Source organism: Pyricularia pennisetigena, assembly GCF_004337985.1.
Source record: "Pyricularia pennisetigena strain Br36 chromosome 7 map unlocalized Pyricularia_pennisetigena_Br36_Scf_7, whole genome shotgun sequence".
NCBI classification, from domain to species: Eukaryota; Fungi; Ascomycota; class Sordariomycetes; order Magnaporthales; family Pyriculariaceae; genus Pyricularia; species Pyricularia pennisetigena.
In genome coordinates, this window is record NW_021940919.1 from 364840 (window position 1) to 391631 (window position 26792).

The 26792-nt window shown below is 50.4% G+C and overlaps 7 protein-coding genes across 7 annotated transcripts; 2 read left to right on the top strand and 5 right to left on the bottom strand.

Annotated features, from left to right (window-relative positions):
* Nucleotides 1–222: 222 nt before the first annotated feature.
* Nucleotides 223–4419, bottom strand: PpBr36_09770 (uncharacterized protein; the record flags this gene model as incomplete). The annotated part of the gene is made up of 6 exons (XM_029896889.1): nucleotides 223–1263; nucleotides 2284–2355; nucleotides 2430–2825; nucleotides 3569–3875; nucleotides 3948–4006; nucleotides 4183–4419. The coding sequence occupies 6 exons, from the start codon at nucleotides 4417–4419 to the stop codon at nucleotides 223–225; spliced, it is 2112 nt and encodes a 703-aa protein (XP_029745301.1).
* A 1170-nt stretch (nucleotides 4420–5589) lies between these two features.
* On the bottom strand, nucleotides 5590–6155 carry PpBr36_09771 (uncharacterized protein; the record flags this gene model as incomplete). The annotated part of the gene is made up of 2 exons (XM_029896890.1): nucleotides 5590–5904; nucleotides 6030–6155. 2 exons carry the CDS (start codon nucleotides 6153–6155, stop codon nucleotides 5590–5592), a joined length of 441 nt encoding a protein of 146 aa, XP_029745097.1.
* A 110-nt stretch (nucleotides 6156–6265) lies between these two features.
* PpBr36_09772 (uncharacterized protein) lies at nucleotides 6266–6560 on the bottom strand (the record flags this gene model as incomplete). Its single annotated transcript, XM_029896891.1, has 2 exons — nucleotides 6266–6426; nucleotides 6542–6560. The coding sequence occupies 2 exons, from the start codon at nucleotides 6558–6560 to the stop codon at nucleotides 6266–6268; spliced, it is 180 nt and encodes a 59-aa protein (XP_029745096.1).
* Nucleotides 6561–7814: 1254 nt separating this feature from the next.
* Nucleotides 7815–8957, top strand: PpBr36_09773 (uncharacterized protein; the record flags this gene model as incomplete). Its single annotated transcript, XM_029896892.1, has 1 exon — nucleotides 7815–8957. The coding sequence occupies one exon, from the start codon at nucleotides 7815–7817 to the stop codon at nucleotides 8955–8957; it is 1143 nt and encodes a 380-aa protein (XP_029745095.1).
* Nucleotides 8958–9606: 649 nt separating this feature from the next.
* PpBr36_09774 (uncharacterized protein) lies at nucleotides 9607–17725 on the top strand (the record flags this gene model as incomplete). Its single annotated transcript, XM_029896893.1, has 9 exons — nucleotides 9607–11446; nucleotides 11519–11836; nucleotides 12896–13165; nucleotides 13232–13306; nucleotides 13615–14046; nucleotides 14171–14450; nucleotides 14520–15444; nucleotides 15496–15981; nucleotides 16049–17725. 9 exons carry the CDS (start codon nucleotides 9607–9609, stop codon nucleotides 17723–17725), a joined length of 6303 nt encoding a protein of 2100 aa, XP_029745094.1.
* A 1971-nt stretch (nucleotides 17726–19696) lies between these two features.
* On the bottom strand, nucleotides 19697–20548 carry PpBr36_09775 (uncharacterized protein; the record flags this gene model as incomplete). Its single annotated transcript, XM_029896894.1, has 1 exon — nucleotides 19697–20548. One exon carries the CDS (start codon nucleotides 20546–20548, stop codon nucleotides 19697–19699), a length of 852 nt encoding a protein of 283 aa, XP_029745093.1.
* A 5528-nt stretch (nucleotides 20549–26076) lies between these two features.
* PpBr36_09776 (uncharacterized protein) lies at nucleotides 26077–26507 on the bottom strand (the record flags this gene model as incomplete). The annotated part of the gene is made up of 2 exons (XM_029896895.1): nucleotides 26077–26157; nucleotides 26241–26507. The coding sequence occupies 2 exons, from the start codon at nucleotides 26505–26507 to the stop codon at nucleotides 26077–26079; spliced, it is 348 nt and encodes a 115-aa protein (XP_029745092.1).
* Between the last annotated feature and the right edge of the window lie 285 nt (nucleotides 26508–26792).

The window sequence follows — 26792 nt, forward strand, 5'->3', positions numbered from 1 at the left end:
AATTGTCCCGCTGAATCCAATACGTGGAATAATCCAAGTCAATCCAGATTTCATGGCTGTGTAGGATACCGATAAGAGAACGCATATCTTGTCATCTTTGAGTATCCTTGATGTCCTCCTTTCCATGACCTACAGGCTGTGCTTGCCATCACAGGGCATTGCTCGTATCATCATTCATGCACTCACTCAGGAACAAGAAACTAGCAATACTCCTTAATGTTCCTACTCACAAACCCAAGCCAGCGCCTCCATCATCTTGCAATCCGCTTTCCTCGCCTCCTCCAACTCGGGCGCCTTCAGCCAGAACGTATGAGGCCAACCCACCACGACATCAATCATGACGTCGACCCCACAGTCCTCCAACCTCCGGGCATAGCACACTCCGTCAGAGTAGAGTACGTCGTTGGTGCAGACCTGCACCCACGTCTTGGGCATGGCGCCGAGCACCTCGTCCGGGGCCTCGAGCGGCATGAGCGGCAGCCCGTCCCTCGGCACCGCCCTCTTCCAGGGCCGGAGCATCGAGTTGGCAAACGACGACTCGCCGACGCTCGTGTGCATGTGCCGCACCGACTCGGGCACGTGTGGATTCAACCCCGTGAAGGCGTCCGAGGTCACGGGTGCGCGCAGCAGCACACCCTGCAACAGAGCGCCCTGCCGCGAGGCCGAGTCAGCAGCGGTCTGGGCCACGAGCGCCGCCAGCTCGCCGCCGCTGGAGCTGCCCACCACCACGACGCGCGCATCGCGGTGCAGATGCTCGGCAACGTGGCGAAAGGCATCGAGCGCGTCCGACACGCACACGCTGGCTGGGTGCGTGGGCATGAGCCGGTAACCTACCGAGTAGACGGCGTCGACGCAGGGGCTCTTGGTGAGCTTGCGGCACGAGAAATCCTCGCTGTCGGCCTCGCCGACGAATAGCCCACCGCCGTGGTAGTAGACCACCACCGTCTCTGGAGCTGCGGTGGCACGTGCCGACTTGTACTGGAGGACGGGGATCGTGTAATCTTCGTCTGGGTTAGAGGTCGGCACCTCGAGCCATCGCGTGTCAATGTCCTGCATCAGGTGGTGGTCTGGCATGCCCGGGGCGAAGAGACTTGCGTGCCTGGAGCGACAGTGCTCGGCGTACCATTTCTGCCGCTCTAAGATGTTGTCCGGCGGGGCGAATGGCGGCTGCGACTGCTCATAGGCTATCCATGCGGGGTCCAATGGTGGTGCGGTCTTGAGGATCAAGGAGTCAGGAACCCGTCGAGTCGACATCTGAGACACCTGTCAGGCTGACGAGAGCCGTCTCAGAAACCGGTGGATGGACTGCACAGGTTGTTGAGACGAATGACCCGTCGGTCCTAAGTAGCTCACTAAGAGGAACAAGAGAGGTGCCGTGGGTTTCCTCCACTAGCAGTAGTAGCTGCCACTGAGTGCGAAACCTCACATGAAATATGCCAAGGTCTACCGGTGCGTGTCGACAGGTCTTGATGTCGTCCTATGTAATTGGGCGATACATATTTTGCTATGAAGGTTGGTCTAGAAAGCCGCGGATGCATATGTCGTGAGCCTTGATGAAAAACAGCTGCCCGCTTAGTTCCCAACCAACGGTTGAATCAATTCAGCCGGAGCCCCGCACATGAAGCTGTTCATCATGGCAAACCCCCCAGGCTGGGTTAAAAGTATGCCGAATATGGCCTTGTGCGGCATGGGTAAGTGGAATGCTAGCTAGATGAACGCACCTTGATGCTAGGTTTTTATTGGATATCAAAAAGGGATGATGAATTAACCAGACACAGACAGTCAAGACCCCTGGATATTCAAGTTTGGTGCAAGTAGAAGTAAATTGACAAGCATGTAGCCATAACTTAAAAAGAAGGACATGTGTTCCTCGTGTCAAGCCTTGGCCTCGCTTGAGGGTGGAATCAAGACATTGCGCTCTGCTTTGAAGCATTGTTTATCCTTCACAGCGATAAATCTAGTCACGAATACGGGATGTACATCCTAGAGTTATCCACCGTACGGTATGGATAGTGTAGCTAGGCGGTGATTAAAGATATGGCGTGAGATTGCAGAATTCTGTAGAAATAGTCTAGTCGGCCCCTTTCCGATGCTGCCGGTTCGATCTCGCCTATCTACAATGCTAGAGTACACAAAGGGAACAAGGTCGCGGTCGAGGTGCTTATAGCACGGACAGGTCGCCGAATTTCTCCTATAGGGATTGTTAGCAACTTTAAGAAGAGAGAAACCCAATTGAGGACAGGGTAAAAACATGGATTGAAAACTTGCCTTGTATCCAGGCACCTGCCAGCGGCCCTTGGAGACCAGCTTGGCGGTCTTCTCGTCAATCGACGGCTCGGCAGCAGCAACCTCGTCCTGTAAAAGTAAGAAGACATCAGTATCAACATAGACACGCGTGTGGTCATCAACCAATCAATGCCTCCACATACAACAGTGAGGTCCTCGAACGGCCTGGCAGTCTCAATGTTCTCGAGCGTCTTCTGCAGGTCCTTGAGGGTCATGTCCACCTGGGTCTTGGTGGCCTCGGCGTTCTTGATGGCCTCGACCTCGAAGGCGTCGATGGCCTTGAGCTGGCGCGAGACGTCGTAGGTGGCGGGCTTGAAGGCTTTGAAGCGCTTCTCGATCTCGTCGACGATGGCCTGGTTTTTAAGCACGGAGCGGTAGTGGGCGAAGTCGACCTGGGTAGGCTGCTGAGACAGCTGCTGGACCTTGCGCCTCACGTCGTCGTTGCGCTTCTTGAACGCCTGAAGAGAGGCGGCCGTCTGGCCACGGAGGCCCAGGGAGGTGGTGACCTGTGCCCAGTCGATCTTGAGAGCTGCGCTTCGCTATTTTTTGGGGGTTCGGCAAAATTAGCTCGGGCGTTCTCGGAGTGGTTGCTGGCTATTGACCAACGGGGTCTTGGGCAGCGATTGCATGACGGCGACGGTGTAAAAATACCAGAGACAGACTCCAGATCATCAATTGGTACGGGAAAACTTACTGCGGCCATTTTTGCGGTTAATGTGCGTGTTTGAAGGAGTGGAGATTGAAGACCAAGTCGTCGTTGTCGCGATGATGCTTGCCGAAGTTCCTACAGCAAACTCGGACAAGCCAGGGTGATCCACCCATCACGTGACCAACTGTCTGGAATCCACGCCATTTGCAGGTTTAGTCATTCAAGCTACCAACAATAAAACAAAGACCGTGTGTCTCGCTTTGAACTATATATCGGATTGATTAGCATGTCTCGCACAGGAAATCGCAGCGCGTAAACACCAATTTGGAGAGATTACAAAATAGCAGGGTGTACGTCAAGACAGACACCGTTCAGATTCATATGTAACCATAGCGAGAGGCACAACATCCAAGAGTTTGTTATCATCACCATCAGGGAAACTGAAATTGTCAGAAGTATTCAGCCATGCTCTTTTTTTTTCATTGCTGTTTCATGGTCGTTCCGGTCATGAGCCACATAATACCCGGACTTCCTATCAAATCATGCCTAGGAGGCGAACGAAAACGCTCATCCACGGCCGAAAGCCTCAGCCTAAAGATACACTAGCAACTAAACCGTCATCCCCGACTAGACGCTTAAAGCCATGATGGAGTTGACTATATCATTGTCATTTTCCTTCAAAGCCTTGATGGCCTTTGTGCGCGAGACGCCGGCCTGGGTCATGACGAGCTCAATGTCCTTGTCCTCAATACCGTCGGCGTCGACCTCTTCGTCGTCATCGTCGTCCTCCTTCTTGGCGTCGCCCTCGCTGGCCTTGCCAGCCTCGCCGTGGCTGTGGCCGGCGTGGTCATGGTCGTGGCCGGCCGAGGAAGCGAGCTGCTGGGCAGCGGCAGCCTGGGCCGAGGCGTTCAGGTCCTCAATCTTGGCCTCACCGAAGACGCTGTGACGATAGGGGCGAGTCAGACACGGAACTTGCGACTCGCGATACAGGTTAGTAAGGGAGCCTACTCACATGTAGGTGCTGCTGTTGGGCGACTTGTAGACCTCCGGGTTGTTGATGACAAAGAGGATCTAAGTCATAAGTCAGCCTTTGAACCAAAAGTGTAGACCGCAGAGCCAAACAGCTATTGCACCAAGTCTGAAGCCCCCCGCATGTCATCTAGGACTTTGAGGGGCCTCTGCTCCCCATAATGTCCACCTCTTGCTGCACACGCATCCCAATGTAGCTTCCCATGCACTCGACTTACGTTTTTGGGGCGGCGGAGTGTGACGCGGGTGATGCCGTCGACACGGATCAGGTGCAGCTTCTCGATGGCCTTGCGAGCCTTCTTCTCGTTGCGGGAGTGAATGACGGCGGTCGATCCGGCAGGGAGGTTGGTCTCCTCCTCGCCATCAGAGTCGGAGCTGCTGTCATCCTCGTGCTCATCGACGGTGGTCTTCTTGGGGTCCTCGTCGGGAAGCTCTTCGACTCTAGGGTTGGCCATTTTGAGGGACTATTGCGGGGTGGTTCGTTGGTTAGCGGAAATGAATGTGCAATTTGGTGCTCAGTGCAGAATTTAGAGGGTCGAGCAAGCCTGAACCTCTGCCCACTTTCACAGAATGAACAAAGATGGCGAAATTTCGAGGGTGGGTAGGTAGGTCGATTGCTTGTGAGCACCTGGAATTTACCAGCTTTTATGCCCCTAATCAATGCTCCCAGCCTGAAAGTCGTTCTCAAGTAAATTCAATCGATCGTGATGAATTCTGCAGCAATTTCCTACTTACTCTGTTTCTGATTATCACCGCCCTGCGTTACTGGTCTCGTCGTTACTCCAAAGCGCACTGAGATGTGGGACGCAAAGTGCTTAGACACAGAAGAATTCACAACCCTAGAATTTCGCGGGTGGTCAATGCACACAAAACAACTCCACCCACCAACCAACCAACCCGCAGTATGCGCACTACCCACCTCAGGTGACGAGATGTAGGCGGAGGTAAGGTAATTACTGTCCATCGCACATCAAAGCCAATGAAGACGCTGGATGGCAGCTTCAAAGTCTATTGCCACCTACGGGGAGGTGACACTGCTAGGAATCGTTCAAGGAACTGTAAACGTCGCTGCAAAACTCCCGGGAATAGTAAAAGGCGAATGGCCATAGCAGTTTTCATTCTTTACAATTTAGATGCATTCATGTGTAGGGCCGTGGTGTTCTTCATATCATTATGTAAGAATGCTTTGTTTTGTTTGCGAGCTTTCGAAGCACGAGGCATCCACAAACGAAACGGATGGTAGCTTCGCAGTGTATCAATCAGTCTGCCCGGCTCCCTTCTGTATCACCCGACCGCCCCGATTGTCACAATATCAAGCGCCGACGGTCGTTTGGCTCAAAAGATTTCCTCATTTTACGCCGCGACACGCCATCTCGTAAGATGATCGTGACTGTACAGGGTTGTCCCGAAAAAAGTGCAAAAGAATCGCGATAGCCCTAATGCCGATTGGATATGATCATGCAATCCATTCCAGAGGTGAAAACCGTTTTCCGCAAACCGAAACCGCGTCGAAAAGCCCCTTTCCTTCCAAGTCTGCTCTAATTTGACGCCCGTCCCCTCGATGCAAGCCACGCCGAAACAGTCCCAAAGATTCCTTTTTATGCTTCCGTCAAAGTCGTTGTTGTCTATGCCGAGGCCTTGACCTTGGCCAGAGCCTTGCGCTCCTCGAAGCGGGCGCGCTTCTTGAGGCGCATGACCTTGAAGCGGTCGAAGTCGGTGAGGGCGCCCCTCCTAGCCTTGCGGTCGGCCTTCTTGGCCCAGTTGCTGTCCTTCCACTTCGAATCGACCTCAGCCTTCTCCCAAGCAGCCTTGACAGCTCCTGTCCGCGCACCACGGGGCAGGTTGGGGATGACGTGAGCGGTAAGAACGGCTTGGCTCAGAGGAACGGATTGTCTCGCAGTGGCGAGGCTGGAGTCTGAGGAGGGCCCATCGACGAGGACCTGCAATTGGCATAGTTGCATGTTAGTCTGGATTGTTGCAACATCCTGGTTCCAGAATTGCCGATTTACGGCAACTTCCAACTACCAGCACCGCGACACCAAATCCAGGGAACTTTTCCACGTACGCGCTTGTGGTCGATGATCTCGACAATGGTGGCGAGCTTGCCAGCGTTGGGGCCGTCATTGATCAGGATAACGCGGCCGACCTCGACCTGAGGCCACTGGGCAGCGACGATGCTGATATCACCCATTTTTGGCGGCTAGTAGTCGTTGATGTGAGCGAGAGTATGATTCTGAGGTCGAGGGTATCGTCGTCGTGATGGTCGTTTTCAAAAGTGTCGTAAAGAAATGGCTTACCTTTTCACGATTTGTGACAAGAATCTAGGCGTGGCGTCGGTTTGCTTGACTTGAGGGCATAAGAGGGGACGTCGTGCGTGAGCAAAATTTCATGCCCTACTAAGACCGCGGCAGCTCCACAATTCTTAGAGTGGACCAGAAAGTGGCCCATATCACGTGCCGGCGCTGTTAGGTGGGGTAAGTCCTTGTCATTCATGTATATAGAACTTAGAATTTGGAAGCATTATCAATCCGTATGCTGGTGTTGGGATCGCGGTAATCAACTAGCAGCAGCATTAACAATAGATTTCGTGTCCCATTACAATTTGATAGAATCTGTAACGCTAACGCTTTTTTGCTATTTGTTTTGTTTTCCTGCTCACCGCAGAATGCCTTGGACCATTTCGCCGCGACTGGGGGTAGACGACACCGTCCATACAGACAGTCCTCAGCTGCACCGCCGATCTACAGGTTTTCAATCCATTGCATAGATATGTTGGATATCAATGGACTAAAAAATGATATTCAACCACGTCCTACCCCGGCTGAGATCTTTCCGCCTCCTTATCAGTAATCATATTTACTTCGACAGTCGTCATTATACCGCAGTCATCTCAGGATGGCTAGACTAGCTAGCAAGGAAGCTTGGGCACCAGTCACTTTCCAAGATAGCCCACGTCTGACCCCCACGAGTGCCAGCTGACCTCGACTCCTTTTCATGTCTACATACTTGAAAGTTCAAAACCCCCATTCTCGTGCAGTTGGGTATCCATTTGTCATCTTTTTTAGTCTTGGTGCACAGAGAATCAAACTCGGTTCAGCATCAATCAACTTAGTTTCAAGTTCGGATCTTCGTGGCTAAGCGTCTTGGCAAAGTACTGCGCTACACGTGCCACTGAGGGTGCATACACCTACCTGCACGAATCGACAGCCTCATGCACCCCTTTGACAGCTATACCGTTCGTAAATATCAAGCCTTGCGACATTCACCCGGGAAAATTGAACTATTTTGCTCGAGTTTCATCTTTCTCAGTGGACTGTTGCCTGCCGGCAGCAACTGCAAAATCTCGAAGCACTTATCGCGGCCACCTGGGAAACTTTTGGCGGGGTCAAACTGCTAGCCGCCTTTTACCTCAAGCTTCATTTTACAGAGTAATTCCGTTCCCCCTTTTCATCGAATAACAGCACCACAAAGGCAAATGTAAGCGGCGCTCTTGTCTCTAATCGATTACTGCACCCTTTGTACTGCTGGTCCATCCACTCGACTTCTGCTAGAGTCCGAGACTTGGCTTCGAAGGAGGTTCCATTTTATTGCTTCTACAATATAATCCTTTGCACCCCACTATCCCTCCCTTCGCATTTGCAGTCCGCATCCTTGGCGTGGGTCTAGCTGTCACCACGCGCTTTTAGTTTGAAACTTGACTCAACATCGCTGGATCTTAACATATCTGTTCACTGTTTCTTTTTCATTTTATATAAAGACGAACAACAGACTAAATTTTCTTCAGCTGCGGTCGAAATACGCTGACATACACAACAAAACCCTTACTTAGTCTTTGCCTCATTCGATCGTCATGGGGGACATGGACTTGGGCATCCCGATGCCCACAGCATCCTTGGATGTTGTCTTTGCTGAGGCAACTCCAGAACAGGCGATTATATTTCGCAAGCTGAACAGCGAATGCTGGTCCAAACCTCTAACCCTAGCCCAGTACATGGAGGCTGGAGAGATGCTTTCACGCACGGAACTTGCGAGAGACGATGGCATCAAGTTCTGGGTTTTGTATAAGAAGTCCGACCCTTCGGAAGTGGTTGCGGGCTGTGAGACTGTCAGGAAGACTGTTTTCATTCGTGAACCAAAAATTCCTGGAGCCACCGAGGCTGGCAAGCCTGATAGCATTGAGGAAACAACGGCGTTCGGAGTTGCCAGTGTCTTTACCAATCCCAACTACCGTCGGTTGGGTATGGCGAACTTCATGCTCAAGAAGCTCCAGGAAGTCATGGACAACCAATCTGCGGCATGTTCGGTCCTCTACAGTGACATAGGCAAACTGTATTACACGAACATGGGCTGGAACGTCTTTCCCCACCAGGAAGCCAGTTTGACCTTGCTGAATGAGGGCAAGATACTGGATCCGGAATCTTGCTGCAATATCAAAACAAGATGGCTTGCACTAGACGAAATCAGACAGCTGTGCGACCTCGACATTGCCAACCTCAAACAGCGGCTGCAGAACTGCCCCGCGGACGGGAAGATACACTTGGCTTTCTCTCCTAACTTCGCGCAGCTTGAGCAGCAATTTGCGGCTGAGGACACCTTCATGAAGCTACACTCGAACACCGAGGTTGATCACCGAGGCGCAAGGACACTCGATGGCAAAAGCTGGATCACATGGGTCCACAAGAAACAGCGACTTGTGGTGCTCCGTATCGTCACCACTGCCCCGGAATCCGAGGCACGCAGAGTCGAACACATCTGGGCACTACTTAACGCAGCGGTTGCTGAAGCGTCTCTAACAGGGATGAAATCCGTCATTGTGTGGAACCCGGACGAGGCTACGACATCAGGAGTGAAGGCGACGAGCAATGCGTACGAGAATGACATCAAGGTGGTGTTCACAGAGCGAGACGGCTCTATCCCCAGCTTCAGGTGGCAAAAGGGTTTAAGCACATCCAATACTGTTTGGGATGACAACTACTACTACTGTTGGTGCTGAGTATGTCGGATTTCTCGTCGGTATGGTGTTGGTGTTGGAAATTTGTTTGGCGTTTTTTTTTTTTTTTTTTGTTGGAAAAGGCTGGGAACAACCCTAGTCTTGGATACTAAACGTATGGTTTCCATTGGGTTCTCTAATATCTGTGGCTGCAACATATATTTAGCGATTTTACGAAATGTCAAACAGTTTCTCCACTTGTCAGTATGCAGGGCGTTGTCTCACATGGTCTTCGCAACAGCTTTTGTCAGCCGGACACTCCAAGGTCTTATGGAGGCTGAGTGTGTGTTGGCCAAACAGCCTTATGCAGGCAAGGGATAGACAGTGAAGAAACTAGGATCTGTACTGTACGCGACTCGTCGCTCCACCATCCCTAACTGGGGATGTCGCCACTAAAATCTCCAATTCCCCTGTTATCAATCAGTAGCGCTCTCATCCTAACATTTAGACGATCATCTGTTCCGTCCTAGAAACAACTTCAGCTGCCTTCCCCGGTATTGTCGTTTGTCTTTCCAATCTTGTTTTGCCAATGGCATAAAGCCCTTGTAGGGAGGGCTTCTTCGACGCTTAATGCTCGCTCAGCCTTTCGGCCCTCAAACAAATTGCTATCCATCATTTTGCAGCCAGCCCAAAACTCGCTGAGCTTCCTACAATGCCTCTGCAAAAGCCGAGACCAGCACCGCCCGCGGGCGGCCGGGATAACAACTCCTTTCTGTCCCCTATAGACTACGATGCCGACGCGCGGTCGATCCACAGCGATCAGGAAGCCGATAGCGACGACGACATGCTCCTTCAGCGGGCGCGCAACAGCCGAGAGCTTCGAGCGCACGACCGCCTTGTATTCATGGAGGAGGAAGAAACAGATAAGCTAGTTCTGGATGCACGAAGACGCACTCAAGAGAAGGGCAGGCGTGAGAGCGGGCTCACAATACCGAACCCCTTGAAGTTGATACGGCGCTACAGCGATACCTCGTTGCGGTCGTCCACTGCAGGAGACAACGAGGACGGAAGGGAAAAGAAGGTTGATAAGAGGAAGCAGAGGAAAAACAGGCGCAAGATGAAAAAAGATCGGTTGCTGGCCGAGGCCCAGCATGGGGAGGACGGCGAGCTGATGTATGAAATGGAGGAAGGGGGCATGAAGGAGGGGAGCGAGACGGGTGACAGCAGCGAGAGGGAAGACAGTGAGGAGGTCGACAGGCTGCGGATGAAATTCTTGGAAGAGCCCAAACGAAGAAGGTGGAGTTGCTGCCAGTGGACCCTCATACATACAATAATCGCGGCAATCTTTGCACTGCTTGCCTTGGGGGCATGGAAGTTGTCCATGAAGGACAAGAGTCACAAGCAACAGCAGTATACCAGCAACGGCACTGCACTATTTGCTCCGACGACAATCATTATCAGCCTAGACGGCTTCAGGGCGGATTTCTTGAACCGAGGGCTGACACCAAGGTTGAACGCTTTTGTCAAGGAGGGCGTGTCGCCCTTATATATGCTACCATCGTTTCCGAGCGTTACCTTCCCGAACCATTATACCCTTGTCACCGGGTTATATCCCGAGAGTCACGGTGTAGTCGGCAACACATTTTATGATCCTGCGCTGAAGACCGATTTTTACTACACGGACCCTGGCCGGAGTCTCGACCCGAAATGGTGGGGTGGCGAGCCCTTCTGGGCGACTGCAGAGAAGGCAGGAATCCGAACTGCCATCCACATGTGGCCAGGCAGTGAAGCACATATCCTCGGTATCGAGCCTAGCTTTTTGGACAAATACGATGGCAAAGAGAAGCTTTCCGGCAAGGTATCAAGGATCCTCGAACTTTTGGACAAGCCGGGCATGGAGGACGAAAAGGCAGACCCCAAAGATATGCGCCCGCAACTTATTGCAGCATATGTTCCCAACGTCGATGCGGATGGCCACACCTATGGACCTAACAGCACGGAGATAAGGAAGACTATTCAGGAAGTGGACGGCATGATGGACGACATTTTCAAAGGACTTGAGCAAAGGAACCTGACTGGCCTCGTGAACGTCATTGTGGTGTCGGATCACGGCATGGCTACAACGGATAGAACGCGTCTTCTTCAGCTTGATGATCTTGTTGACCTGTCCAAGGTTGAGCACATCGACGGCTGGCCTCTAGTCGGTTTGAGGCCGCGCAATCCAGAAGACCTGCAGTCTCTGTACGACGAGTTGGTTCGCAACACCAAGGACAATCCCAACGTTGACATCTACCTCAAGGACTTGAACATGCCCAAGCGATACCACTTCTCCAACAACGACCGCATTGCGCCACTTTGGGTAGTTCCCAAAACGGGGTGGAACGTGGTGCAGCGGGAAGAGTTCGACCTTCAGGAGGCCAAGGCAAAAGACCTGGCGTACCACCCCCGTGGACTGCATGGCTACGACAACGAGCATCCTTTGATGAGGGCTATCTTTATTGCGAGGGGTCCGGCATTTCCACATGCACCAAATAGCAAGCTGGAACCGTTTCGTAAGCTTTGCCAACCTGTTCTTAACAACGCACACCTTGATGTCAGCGTCATGCAAGCTAACCGCCACGCAGAAAATATTGAGGTCTACAATATTTTGTGCGACTCAGTCGGACTCGAGCCAGTGCCGAACAACGGCACTTTAAGATTGCCCTTCAAGCCCATTGGGCTGCACAGCCCCGAGTCACCAATACCAGATGTTGCGGATCCCGTCACGTCAAGTACGGCGACGGAGAAAACCCCAACGCAGTCGGTCGGTGTCGATCATGTGCCGGAACCGACCCAGACAGAATCTCCGGGCAGCAACAACGGTGGTGGTGATGGGAAGGATGGTGCAAGTCGGCCGAAGACCGCCAAGGAGAAGCTCGAAGACCTTTGGAAGTGGTTTACAGGTAAAGTCAGTAAGGCCTGGGGGAAGATCGCACACCCAGATAGAGGAGGGTCCAGCACGGCGAATTCGAAGAGTGCTTGATGTGCGCATACATCTTCTTGGCTAGTTTAACTGAGTTTTTTTGTCATTAGCGTTTTTTTTTTCCTTCATCCAAGTTGTACTCTAATAAACAAGTCACTTGATAGACGTTTTGTTTTGGACTATGTACCCGAAGATTAATTTTACCGCAGTGGAGTTTTTATATAGGGACCATATTTCCACCATGCCATTACTCAATACCCAACCTTGCCGACTTTGATGTTGCAGGCTAGCAATTTCTAAAGGATGGAGACCCCAATTTTTGGCCACCAGGCCTAACCAACAGGCTAATATCTCGCCCTGGCATCATTGCAAGGGTCCCTAGCAACATGGGGATACAGCCAGGTACAGCCAATCCCGCAATTGCAGCGGAGAAGGTCTAGCCCCGCCGCTTCTGCAATCAGCTATTAACACTGTGCCAAACTTGTCTCGATGTGGGACGCGGCTGACGCGACCGTTGCTTAATTCTATCTTGATGACGAGCTTAAGCAACACCGATGGACAGTAGGGCTCGCAGTCAAAGTTACATTGGATTAAACCACCCTAGCTCATGGATTGTTTTCCTCTGTGCACCAACAACCTTCTCTCGTCTGGCGCAGACCTCCACCAACCTGTCAATATTTTTTTCGGTGCTCGTTCACCCTCTGTCATGAACCATAATTGAAGGCAGGGCTCAAGACGTAAGGCGGAGCGCAAATCCATCGATTGGATGAAATAGTCCTCAGAAGTACGCCAGATGGAATTTCGGGGTTCGTTCGCCTGAACCCCGCCACGCCAGGCAGCTGCTACGTTAAGGCAGACCACCGTTGCCACATAAGCATCTGGTCTCGAACTTTTTAACTGTGGCAAATCAAACTAGGAGGGAGATAGATGCCTATCCGTTGATTATTACAGTCTCTCTATTCGGCCACTTGATGAAGCAACTGTCCAAGCACGGCGGCAGTCTGCGTCTTACTGTCTTCGCAACCAAGTCGTGCGATAGAAACCACGCTCAGGGCATCCAGCCCCATCCATTATTCCAACCTTCATGCTCACTTTCTCCAGAGCAAAATGGCCGAGATGGATAATCTACGCAACGAGATAGATCTCCAGCGGGCTGTGGTCGCTTCCCTTGAGGATGATCATTCTATGGGATCCATCTCAGCGGATCCCGAGGAAATCCAGCAAGCAAAGGACCGGCTTGGTCAACTTCAGCACCAACTGTCCTCCATGCAACGAAACCAGGGCTCATCATCTCGCCATGTCAAGCCAGGTTAGTTGCCTGCTGTGGGATGCCATCTTGTTATTTCTGTTGCTGATACCAATCATCTCGAAATAGAACTAGGGGCACTGCAAAGTCCTGCAAGGTGGCAGCCCACCGCCTCTGGCTCAACTTCTTTCCAGGCAGAAACAGGTTCGCGTATATCCTCTACTTATCCTTGACTTGGTTTCTTCTGCACTATTCTTAATACCTCAACGTAACCCACACAATTTTTCTCGCTTCAAACTCTATCATTTATCTGCCATACGTTGTTAAGCTGAATATCGGGTATCTATTGACACGTCCCAAACAGAGCCGGAATCATCTCAATATTCATCTCGGCAATCTCATGTCTCTAACTCCGTCTCTCCTTATACGAATAGAGGTTTGTCACCGACACGACCCTTTCCCTAATAAACCCTTGAATATATTCTAATGTCTTTCAGAACCTCGACCATCAGGAAATACTCCATCGCAAACTCAGCAGACAGCATCATCGGGACTGGCAACAGAGATTAATGTCGTAATCACCGGGTTTGAAAAGCGAGTCCGCGTATTAACAAAGCAAATCCAGTCTCAGGTTAAGGACTTCCATCGCTGTGGTGTCCCGAACGCGAACTTGCTAAGAGACTTTGAAGAAGCTATCGATCACATCAATGAAGAGTTTGAGGATGATTTCAACATGACTGAAGCTATCGCTCGGTCTCTTCTTCTGTCAAACGCAAGTTTTGATTATGTGAGCACCTGCATGGCTGAGATTCGGGCAAGATATGTGTCCTCCAAAAGGGCTGCTGAACAAAGTCTTGGTAAGATCCGGTCCTTCTACGCTTGGAATTCACACCAGCTTACCTACTCAATAGCTACTACAAATGGAATCGGCAACAGCTCATCTGGTATGTGATAACTCGTGCTTTTTTGCACTAACTGTAACCGTTACTCGCGAACACTTCTGGACCCCAATTCACTGCTCTCAGCTCATCCCTTTTGTGCGGACAATTCACTAACCTTCGGTCCTAGCCTCGCCATCAAACGAGGTTTCGACTTCCAAGTTATTCATACCTGACAAGGACAGCAATAGCCGTGGCTCGCATAGCTCTGGAGTCGATCATAGCCGGAAGCGGACATATAGTACGCTTGTTAATGGTCATGAGCACTTGAAGACGGAGCCGGCCGAAGGAACTTCCAAGTCTCAGCGAACTGGGAGGATGACAACGCCAACACGTGATTCGAACGACGCTTTCGCGACGCCCTCAAAATTAAATCGTGGCCAAAATTCAGATGTCATCGACCTTACTGGGTAATGATCAACTATCAGACAGGGCGCATCTATGGCGGGCGATAACTGATATGTTCTTTCTTCACCTAGGGACGACGACGATATATACGCCACCATTCAAAAGCATTCTCAGAAAAGCACTCAGTCTCGGAACGACTCACACGGCTCTCGCAATCCGTATCGACTCCATAATTCAGTGAACAATTCGCCGTACGGTCAGACTCACTTAGTTAGTAGACCTGCGCCGAGTGCTTCATCCACTCAGCATGTCTTGCCCACGCAGCAACAGATCCCGGGCGGATATGTCAGCTCTGATTCCGAAGACGAGTTCCGTCGCATGAATAACCTACCTCCCAGGTCCTCTACCCGTCAGCAGCCAGGCCAGCCGTCTCATAACATTGGACACTTGCCTTGGTCCAGCCGACTTAACCCGTTCGCCAATTTGACGGTCCCCTCCGCTGCTCAGGTGATACCAAGCAACTCTAGAGGAGTTGCGAACATGCATCGCCCTGGAAATTTGCAGGGTGGGCTTTTTAATCAACTCAACTCCTGGGGTTCGACATCGTCGATGGTTTCGTCTGCATTCAGCGGCCTTGGAAATTTAATCAATCAGACCAGTAGTTTCGATTACCTCAACCTCAGGGACAGCAATGGTAATCCACTTCCATCACGCCTGGCCAATTTTCTGGAATCAGACGATGATCACAATGGAATGGGTCACCCATACTACAATCCGGCAGACGACTATCGCAAGAAAGAAGAGCAGGCCATCAGGGACATGCTGGCGTCCATTCGGCCAGACGAGGACCTTGCTGAGGGCGAGGTAGATGAGACGCCCGAAGCGATGAAGTTTCCGCTATTCCCACATCAGCAGCTTGCATTGAAGTGGATGAAGAATATGGAGACGGATGAGCTCAAAAAGGGCGGCTTGCTTGCTGATGACATGGGTCTTGGCAAGACTGTATCGACACTTTCGCTCATGGTGTCGCGTCCAAGTCCAAACTCAGACGTGAAGGTTAGCATTTCCAGGTATGAACTCAGTTGTTCTTTACTAACATGGGTTTAGACCAATCTCATAATTGGTCCGGTGGCTCTTATCAAGCAATGGGAGGCTGAAATTGCCAACAAACTGAAGCCGGATAAAGGAATGAGCGTCTTTCTTCTTCACGGCTCCCACAAAAAGCCATACTCTGAACTTTGTAAGTTTGATGTAGTCATGACTACTTATGGCACCCTTGCCTCAGAGTTTAAACGCATGGAGCTGTACAAGCTTCAGTTCAAGAAGACACCTGAAGAGTATGCAGAAGACACCACTTTACAGAAGAAGTGCCCGCTGCTACATTCCAAGTCTCGATTTTGGCGAATCATCCTGGACGAAGCTCAGTGTGTGAAAAATGAGAACACACAAGCAGCGAAGGCCGTGTCAGTACTCCGAAGCGAGCATCGTTGGTGCTTGACAGGCACCCCGATGATGAATGGAGCTCACGAGCTCTTTTCACTGATCAGATTCCTGAGGATTGCACCATATAATTCGGCAACCGCTTTTAAATCGGTGAGTTTCAGTCGTATTATTGAGGTGGATGTATTCTAGACTAATGCTAACATTTTCATGCCTTTAGGCATTCGGTTGTCTCACACCTAAGGGCACGACCAATCGTAGCATGGCCTCGCGCACGGCAAAGGCCATCAAGCAACTTCAGGTTGTTCTAAAGGCCATCATGCTAAGACGTGAAAAGACATCCAAGATCAATGGGAAACCTATCTTGGAACTGCCGCCAAAGTTTGAAGAGGTCGTTCATGTCGTATTCTCCGAGGACGAGGCGAGCTTCTATAGGGACCTGGAAACAAGCTCGCGAAATCAGATCAACAAGTATATCAGGCGTGGAACGCTTCGCAAGAACTATGCCCATGCACTGGTGCTGCTCCTCCGACTGAGGCAGGCGGCTTGCCATCCCCAGCTCAACACTGACGTGGAGTATACCATGGACCCTGAGGTTTCTGAAGAGCATCTGTTGGGGCTGGCAAGGTCAATGTCAAGCGACGTCGTTCGCAGACTGAAGGAAATCGAAGCCTTCAGTTGTCCCATCTGTATGGATGCTGTTGAGGACCCGGCTATTGTACTTCCTTGCGGCCATGCCCTATGTCGCGAGTGCCTGACTCAGTGGATTAGCAATTCGGAACTGAGGTCAGGAGACAACAACAGCGCGAAATGCCCAGAGTGTCGTGGCCAGATTGACTCCAAGAAGGTCGTTAACTACGGTACCTTCAAGCAAGTACACATGCCTGAGCTCATGGAGACAAACTCGCCAGAAGATGAAGCAGAGTCAGAAGAGGACAAGTGGGCCCAGGGCTTCGACTCGGACTCTGATACAGCAGGGTCTGAAACGGAGTCCGGAGATGAAGTTGACGACAACGGCGACCTGAAGGATTTTATTGTCGGCGACAGTGATAAAAGCTCCGACACCGAATCTTTGTCATCTCAGCCTAAGTTCACGAAGGGCAAGGGCAAAGCACCTGTAGTAATGGATTCGGATGATGAAGAACTTTCACCTGTCGAGAAGCCCTCCAAGAAGAGGAAGTCTAAGACGCAGGCCAAGGCGAAGAAGTCGGGTGGGGCATCGAAGAAGAAGAAAAAGGCCAAGGAGGAGGTGAAGCCTCACCAGCTGGCTGAGCTACGCAAGGATGCCAAGCGCAACAAAGCCTCCCGCAAGCGATACTTTGACTACTTGGACGACAACTGGATCACATCGGCCAAGATCAGCAAATGTACTCAGCTACTTAGCGAAATCCGACAGAAGGGGGAAAAGACTCTGATCTTCTCCGTCTTCACCAGCCTGCTCGACCTGCTTGAGGTGGGGATCCGGCATGACCTCGGGCTTCAGGTATGTCGTTACGATGGCAGTCTTGGTCGTGATGCACGCGACAAGGCTGTGCAAGATTTCCAATTTAATCCTAATGCAACCATAATGCTGGTCTCGCTGCGGGCTGGCAACGCTGGTCTCAATTTGACGGCAGCATCACAAGTCATCATCATGGATCCGTTCTGGAACCCATACATTGAGATGCAGGCAGTCGACCGGGCCCACCGAATGGGCCAGCTGCGTTCGGTACATGTTCAGCGTCTCGTTGTCCAGGAAACAGTTGAGGACCGCATCATCAATTTGCAGGAGCAGAAGCGCACTCTCGTTGAGGCAGCACTGAACGGTGACGAGGCCAAAAACTTGGCGAGACTTAGTGATCAAGAGCTTGGTTACCTCTTTGGGCTCAATCAGCAATCCAACTCAGGTCAACGTTGATATTCTGCTTGTTTGCTAGCGGGTAAGCAGAGACGAGATTATGAACTTTCTTTTAAGAGTAATTACAGGCCTTTTTTTTTCTGATTATGATTGCATTCTTACACGATACATTTCATCTGTTTCGTGCTCTTCAAAGGAGCTAAGGCCATGGTTAGGTAGAGTTGAATCGCGAAACCCTTTTTTTTTTTTTTTTTTCTTCTCTTCCCCGCGAGGTTCGTCACTGAGAGAAACAGCCAATCACTGGCTTTCATAATCTGATGATTTGGCTGGATTCGATCTACACATTTACTGGCACACTGGACATTACCGAGAGGCATGCGTCGAGGTCGGCGAGCAGGTTTACGTGCTCAAATGCAGGAAGCCTTGACTGCCCCATTGATAGTCCTGACTTTCCTTACGCCTGATTTTCTCACGGTGACTGGTCTTCAGACAGGTGGACCAAAGCAATTCTACCCATCGAATACAGACGTAGTGGCCTCATATTAAATAAGCTTTAAACTTTGATAAGCAGCCCAAAGCTGTTGAAAACCGCTTCGCACGCATCTGATTGTCACATGATCTTGATTTTGTAACTAGGCAGTATTGTGTGTTGCGACGGCTTCATCACCTGGCTCCGCTTTTGAAACTTCAACATCGGAATGGAAGGCAATGAGATATAATTTTATTATTATTATTACTATTATATATAATTTTTTTTTCGCACCCTTGCCAACCACGATCCCATGATCCTAGCAAGATAATCCGAAAGTCAAAGGCCCAGGCCGCTTGACTTGTAGGACGGACTGATTGGGGTATACCCAGGCTTCGTGATACCATGTTATAACATTTTTGCAAAGCCACAACCTTGGCAAAAAGACTATCAACAGGAATGCCTTGGATGCGTCGTTGAGGCAATCTTTTTGTCTTGGCGAAATTATCATGTGACAAAAGTCAGATACCGTAACATCTGTGAGCTGCAGGTTATCACTAGCAGTAGATCTGTGTTTGGCACCTCTCTGTAAATGGTGGGTTCGTTTTTTTTTTTTTTTTTTTTTTTTTTCCTTCTTCTTCTCCCCTTTTCCTCTTTTCCTCTTTCCTTTTCTTCACCCGGTCTTGCCAAAGTGACAGATTGTGCTACCGCTTTTTGTCAGCTCTGTCACCATGTGTACGGATGATATGCCGGTTCGTCTCAGGCCAATTTAGCTTCGCACTTTTTGTACGTAAACTTGAACGTGGCACCAAGCCTAAAGGGGGAGGAAATACACGTCATTCCTGTCAAACCCGATCGTTCAACGGGAAGCACGGACGATGGATTTATTTTAGCACTTTTAATTTATTATCTTTTCTTTATATTTCGTACGGAACCGTCGGAGATTTGGATGAAATAATTTGTAATCAAGTTACTTTGATGTAACTTTTTTTTTTTCCTTTATTCGCTAGCTAAACCAAAAAAACGAAGGCCTGCTTCCAGCTATGCCCAATGTGGGACGAATGCCTAGAACTAGAACCAAGTGTTACAAAAAGAGACTACAATGTGCCGACGGTAGTTTCTGGCAAGCAGAAAAGTCCGAGGTGCCGATGTAAGATATTGAGGGGAAAGATGAAAGCGCGTGCTTTGGAAAAAAAAGTCTTTGAAGAGAGAAAAAAAAAAGCCGCCCTGGGTATTTGTATACAATATAGTCGTTACCGTGATATTCCCCCCTGAAGATGAACGCCTTGCAGTAAAGCCATGTTTGTGCCCTAGAAATAGTAGCGAATGTGTTGGAAAAGGATAAAGGTGATATAAAGGAGGAAGGGAAAAGACTGAAATAAAACGCTTGCTGAGAAAAAAAAAAAAAAAAAAAGAGAAGGCCGACATAGGAAAGTTTGCGAAAGGGGTGGGGTATTGTGCTCAGTTGCTCAAAAAGGAGTGATTACAAACAAGATACAAGATAAGAGTTAAAAAAAAAGAATATTGGCATGGTTTGCAGTTACAGTTGTTTGGACTCCTTTTTACGGGATGTCGAAGCAGTCTTCCTCGGTGACCTTGTCGGTCTCAGAGACGAAGACGATGCCCCTCCTCTTCCACTCGCCCCTCTTGAGCAGGTGGGCGGGGGTGTCGGGCTGAGTGGAGGGCGGGCGCCTGCTCCTGGGCGACGGGATGAGCTCGCTGGGGACGCTGTCCCGCGAGCAGTCAAGGTTCAGCCACGAGGTGCCCGAGTGGTCCGACTCCATGGTGGACGAGGTCAGGGGCCGGGGAGGCGTGGTGCGAGGCGCCAGGTGGTCGTGCCTGTGGCCGTCGCGGTTGGCGGCGGCGAATCCAAAATCGAAACCCTCATGGATGTCCATCTCGGCCGTCTTCATGCGCTGGAAGAGTGGACGCCGGTTGGCGAGGGGCGGCGGAGGGCGGAGTGCCGTCATAGCGTAGTGATCGATGATGTCTTCAAAATCGTGCTCCGCCACAGGGGTCTGCATGTCATAGTCGTCGTCTTCGTCATCGTCGTAGCTGTTGTCATCGTGACCACCGCCGCCACTCCCCCTTTGCAGCGGTGCCTGCCGCGGCATGGGGATATAGGGGGACCTGTCGACGTCCAGTGGTGGGTGGCATCTGAGAGGGTCCCAGTCGGACGACTGCCTCTCGTGCTCACTCGGGGAGCGGGAGTGATGGTGGTAAGTGGGGGTCGAGAAGCTTGCTGCCGTCGACGCCTCGGAGCTGAGGGATGAGGTGCTGGCGGTGCTGTCTTTGCGAACGTGCATGGGTGGGCTGATGCGGAGCTTCTTCTCGCTCCGGCATTTGCGGAGGAGTCGGTGGCCGGCCTGGGAGAGCATGCTGTGATGATGATGCTGATGCTGATGGCCGATCATGATTTAAAAACTGGAGGGAGATAGTGAATGTGTGTTTCCCCCCCTTTTTCTATCTCGCTGTCTCTCTCTCTCTCTCAACTCCCCCGAAAAGGAGTGTGGGTGACCGCCGGCAATGGGCTTGGCCTTGTAGTTGGAATATAGTTACTCGTAGAGAGGTAAGGTGGGCAGGATCAGGAAAGGAGTGCTGATCCTCCTCTGATATATATGGAGAAATTGAACCTGGTTCGGTAGTGGAATATTTTGTTCGAAGCCAAGGAGGAACCATAGCCGAGTGAGGGTGGGGAGGCTATGATGATATATGTATGTATGCATGCGGTGAAAGCAGGTAGGGCAAGCAGATCGGAGTGGAATATCCTAGTCAAATCTTGCTCTTCTCCTCCAAGTTAACCGCAGCGCCGGGAAATTTGGTAGTGGTCACGAAGCAAGGAAGGGTGTGAGTCGAAGAGGGGGTGCGGCGTGATGGAATGGATGGCATGCAGGTCTGCCTGCCCTGCAGGGGTGGGAAGCCCGGGACGAGTGGAGTATACGTCGTAAGCCCACCAAGCCCACTACCATAGTAAGTGCATCTTTGGCAAGCCTATCATCAGGTACCCCACATGGAGAGGAAGAAGAAAGAAGTGACACTGACATGATGAAAAGAAAAAAAAAAAAAAAAAAAATCCACAGAGCGGTGGATGGCCTGGCCTGGAATGTACAAGCAGCACCAAACCGATCATCGGGTATGGGAGTTGATCGCGCCATGTACGTAAGGTAGTGGGAAGCACGGTTTTTTTTTTTCTTTTTTCTTTCCTTTTCTTTCTTGTTGCTCAGATGCCTTACGAGGTGCACAAGCAAACACTTATGACTCGAAGCCTCGAACTTGACGTCGATACATAAACAAAAGAGAGGAAGCAAGCAAAACTAAAACGATCAAAGGCCATCCGTGCAGACGGGATGAGCCACGCTTTGCGGCAACGCAAGCACGCATGCATGCAGTCAAACAGTCAGTCAGTCAATCAGTCATGACAGAGTGACGCCGCCCGCCAGGCAAGAATTGCGTGGAAACCAAGGTGTGAAAAAGCCTCGGAAAAGACCACCGAATGCGAGATACACACCAAGACCCACCCACCTAAGCCTATGCTGGATTAGGTACTTAGTAGGCGCGTTAATACCCAACGCGGAACATTGGGGTCCCCTCGGGAATAGGCTTTCTCGTGGTAACCCTGATAGGTGACAATTAACTTTTTTTCTGTTTTGTTTTTTTTGGCTTCAATTCCCCTGCCAGGCTGAGACTTCACCTAGCCTTCCATTTGCAGCTTGTTTTGATATGTCGTCTATCCAAAACATCTACATCCGTCCAAAAAGAACTTCCATTATAGGAATTTCGTTTTCGTTATGTGTTTCCAAGCTGGAGGATCAAAACAGATAGCATTGTACTTTGTAGATGGTGCAAAAAAATGGGAATACGTCATATGAGCCGTGCTTTGCGCGTTATGTCATCCGGTAAGACCTTTTGGAACAGGGGGTGCCATGGCGTCCGATGGGAACTGGGGGGCAGCTAATGATCTACTATAGTAAGTAATTACACCTTACCTCTCTCGCTTGCCAAGATTGAGCAGGGATGGCAGGAGGAAAAAAGAGAAATTCGAAGAACAGAACAAAACAACAGAAGAAGAAAAAGGGCTGAGAGAGACGAGGGCAGTGCGCAAGACGTTACGTGAGATGTTGACTTTCTGTCATCCAGACTTCATCATCCGTTTCAGGTCAATTCACATTTCTGAATTTCTTGGTAGAGTCATCATGTCGGGGCAAACGGGGATGGCTCATTGGTGACCCAACAAGGCAGCTTGTCGTTTCTCGTCCAAACCTTGAGTAATATTTACTGTATGCTTTTATTTTTCTCCATTTTCTTTTTTTTCCCCTCTTGTCTCCTCCTTTTCTTTTTCTTTTCTTTTTCCCCTAGGTATCTGCAAGTTTTCGCCCTGCCACGCTGTGCCCGCTTTAAAATGGGATGGACAAGGGTGGCGTTCATGACAGGGGTGTACGGTCAGGGACAGGGGCGCTTGGAAAACAATAGCAAGAGCAAGAGAGCTTATTGCAGGTAGAGCACACCACCAAACCCGCTGCGTTCGGACGGACTGAGAGCTCCTTGCACAAAAAAGGCCAGTAATTACGGTACGGTTCGTATGCGAAAACCCATGCAAGCAGGCATCCAAAGTACTGCACCGCACCTATTCCGGAACACGATGAGATCCCATCCCCGCCATCCTTCGGGTAGTGGGCGATGATTCATTGACTAAATGACCAACTGTCCACTTCTCGAATGATTGATTGTTGAATGATTCTTTTGATCGTACAGAATCGCATCGGGCAAACATGATTGGGCATCTCTCGCGTCCGACGGAATGAGAGGGAAAGGATTCGTGATTTGCTTACACGGTTGAAACGGTGCAATGGTAAATCTTGATGGAAACAAGAGATCTGCCCACCTACAGGATCTCGTATACATCATTGTTTTTCATGCTTCGCCCAATAGGCAACCCCGAGCAAGATGCCATGAAACAGCTTCGCCACTGGTGCTTCCCACATTCTCAGAGTGAAAACAGACAAAAATGAAAGGCTCATACCCAGGTACAGTATATAATGTACAGTAGTATTGACTATTTCAGAATAGGGTAATTAATATCCAGGCACACGAGGCTTTTGCGCAGCATACCGGTAATATCGCATCTTGGCTATCCCAAAGTGTGTTTTACGCCAATGGCAAAAACATGAGACGATTTAGACGACACGGTATTACCTGACCGATCTTTGCCTAACCTGGGCCACCGAGCCTGCTAGTACAATTTCTATTCTTGAGTATACTCGAATTGTCCGCGATTGATAGGCTGGTATCAAGGTCGCTGGTGCCCTGGTCGGGCAGCCACCAAGCGCCACCCGTCCCAGACCTAAATCCTTCGCACAAAAAAAAAAAAACATCGAGATGTCCACCATATCCGTACCGAAGCCTCGGACAACATCATCCGCATCATCCGCATCATCAGCATCATCGCCAATGAGCCTGGCATGGCGAGCATTGACGATATTACGCAAGGGTGAGCACTTTAAACGCGGTAGACTTGTTTCTAAAGACTCATCCGACCCTCCCATGGGAAATTCTTCAATGCAACCGACACTCTTTTTTTGTCTCAAGGCCCCAATTCACAACTATGTTTACCTAGTCGCCAAGGCTTAGCATTTTGGGTAGCGCTGCGACGTTGCCCTTGTTAGCTTTAGATAAACTTGAAGCTATCGAAAAGCAAGTCCCCACTTTCGTTCTCCTCCACGCGGGCTTGCAGTCGGCTCGTTCGGCAGGCTTCTTTGGCAACTGGGGCTGTATTCTCCTAATCTTAATACCTTCACATGATCATGAAGACAGGAACGAATCAGAAAAGCACGTCAGGATATCCGGAGCAGCCCAGATAAAATACGGGAGTCTCGGACGGCCCGAAACATTTGCTTTTGGGTCTGGTGATGGAAGCTCAAGAGATTTGGAAAGGCGGGAGTCGCCAGAAGAATAAAAAATCAAACAGACAAGTGACTGATTCAATATCTATAATAGTCCATGGTAAGATTAATACTCCATTGTAAGATCGTGTACCTTGATCGGGCGTTGCTAAGAGAGGTCAGCTGCATCAGAAAAAAAGAAGAAAAAAAAAAGTGATATCGAAAAAAACCCCACACCCACCTTTTCTCGATAACATGGGATTTAATGCGGGCATTTTGAGGCAAACGCAGGTTCAAGTGCGAAAACTGTGTTCCTGCACGTCCGATGTTACCATCATCTGCACCTCTCCCAATTGGACTGAAAAAAAAAAAACTTCCGGGTAGTCAGGGGGGCCGCATGGAAAGCTGTCAGGTACGGAATTGCCAGGTGGGTGTGAACAGCGGGCTAGAATAATTGCCGCGGCGCGAGCCCGGGAAATGTGGCACAAGAAGCTTCAAACCGGGCCGTGCCTATACACACCTCTCGCCTTGTCTTGACACGAGTAATCCAAAGTCAATGTTTGTTTGTTCTGTTGCTGTTGTTGCCCCTCGCTTATCATCTCACGGCTAAAACTAGCGTAACAATCCAAGAACTTCGTGATTGAAGCCTGGGAGTAAACAGACAAACGCGCTTGGCATTACACGTAATAAACTTCAAACAACTCTCTGTGCCTGGCCTGAGCTAGAACGACGCCACCGCCAGCTTAGCGCAGGTCCAACTCGCAAGGCGAGGTGAATGCTATTCGAAGCCATACGGGACTTGGCCGAGATCCTATTCAGGAGGCCGGCCGAGAGGGGTTGCGCTTCCGGGAACGAGCCGGGCACAGGACTAGACAAAGACTATACTACTACCTCTTTAGCTAGCCAGAATATCTCAAATAGTATCTTACCTGAGCATCACACCGACATTGCACCGCACTTTCCTCGCCCCCAAAACATTTGCTTATCGTTCACAGCCCTACTCGGCAGCGGGCGGGGGAAAAAAAAACTTGGAAACCGAGAACGCTACTGATGGACCGGCGACGATAGCTGAGCAGACTCGTAGAGTTTCTCTCGATTTGCATACATGTTTCCGATCAACGACCGCCAATGCCAAACATCTCCATCTAAATGCGACCTGGACCGCAAGGACGCCAAAGAGACGTGTCGACGCATGAACAATGACGCGATAAGCATCAATTTACAAACCATCACATTGCTTCGCGTGGCAGAAAAAAGCATCTTTGGAAAATCGACGAGGGGCAAAGAAAGAGTATGGTTGTGATTGGATATCATTTGCATTCCGGTCGCGGGCGGCCCGAGGCCGCCTGTGACGCCGCCTCACGGACGACCCCCGGAACTTCAAAGTTCATGACTAGTGTTTTGGTGATCCCCCAGACTTTCCTCGACATGTTACAGAAAACAAGACCTCGAAGGTTCTGCTCTGGGAAACAATAAAGTTTACTCTCACCCTTGCAGCTCAGGGGTAAGATGATTACCGCTTTTGGTGAGACCCTATCGAGTACCGTGGTTATAGGCTATAGCTCTGGAAGCTCAAAGAAACGCGCTTGGTGCCTGGCACCGTGGCTAATGGCAAAAGAGGTACGGTAGCACATCTGATAACCAATGTAAAACGACACGGCCGAAGCATAACTGCCCGTGGCTGACAAGCCCTCTAAGGCTTGTCAGGGACGCCGCATTAAAAAAAAAAAAAAATGAATAAGAAAAGTTTCAAGAGAAACCCGCTAAGACCTCCATAGGAGCTTGTTGAGCAAAACCGGTCGCGAAAGGCCTGTTGATCGACCACTAACAGCGTCCCTTTGATTTCAAAGAGACACATTTCTCAACCCCGCCAACTCGACGTGTGTTCGAGAGCGGCACAGCACTGCCAACTGATCGTCCTGGCTAGGGATGGAATCTGCTCGTAATGTCTGACTTGCGCCCATCATTGCGGCCACATCATCTATTGGCTCTCGCTGAAGACTTGGGAGTCATCCATTGCTCCACGCATGAGTATGTGGTGTTGAATCGTTGAGTTGTCATCATCATAGCTTGCCATCGCTCTCGCCCTTGAACCGCTCCACTCGCTTCTGTTCCCAATTATCGAGATCCTTGGCTGCGAGCCTCTGTTCGATTGCAAATGGGAAATGTTGTCAGCGATGAGAAGTCATACCCGTACAATCCAACTGTCTTTTTGTTCTTATCTTACGTAGTACTCCTCCCTGATGTCGACCTGCCTCCGGTCCTTGCCCAGTCCCAGCTCCTCCTCTTTGGTCAACTGCCTGACCCGACGGTCGTGCTTTTCGTATCGGATGGCCGTCGCTGGGGTGAGGACAAACGACCCCGCGACTATTATGCTGATAAATGGTAGCCCGAAGAGCAAGAATGGGTACTTCTGCATGGCGGTACGGTATTTGATGCCTAGCTTGTTCGCGTCTGCGGCGCCGCGGAATTTTTTGTTGGAAAAGATGGCCATTGTCGTTGGGGTTCGCGTTCTTTTGAAATTCAATACAAGCCGAGTATGGAGAAGAAAGGCCCGTATCGTAACAGTGTGCACGATGTTGTTCCCAAGGCCACCTCTTCTTACATTGGTTACGATGTATGCAGTATCACATCAAACATAGTAAACATGCAAGGCTGCGTCGCGCTGAGATTGATCTCCAGATTCTGCCCAGAGTGGGGCCCCCACCGTGACGCATGCACAAGGACCCGCCAGCCAAAGAAAGTTTAATGGGCTCACGTGATTGCGTGTGTACCCAAC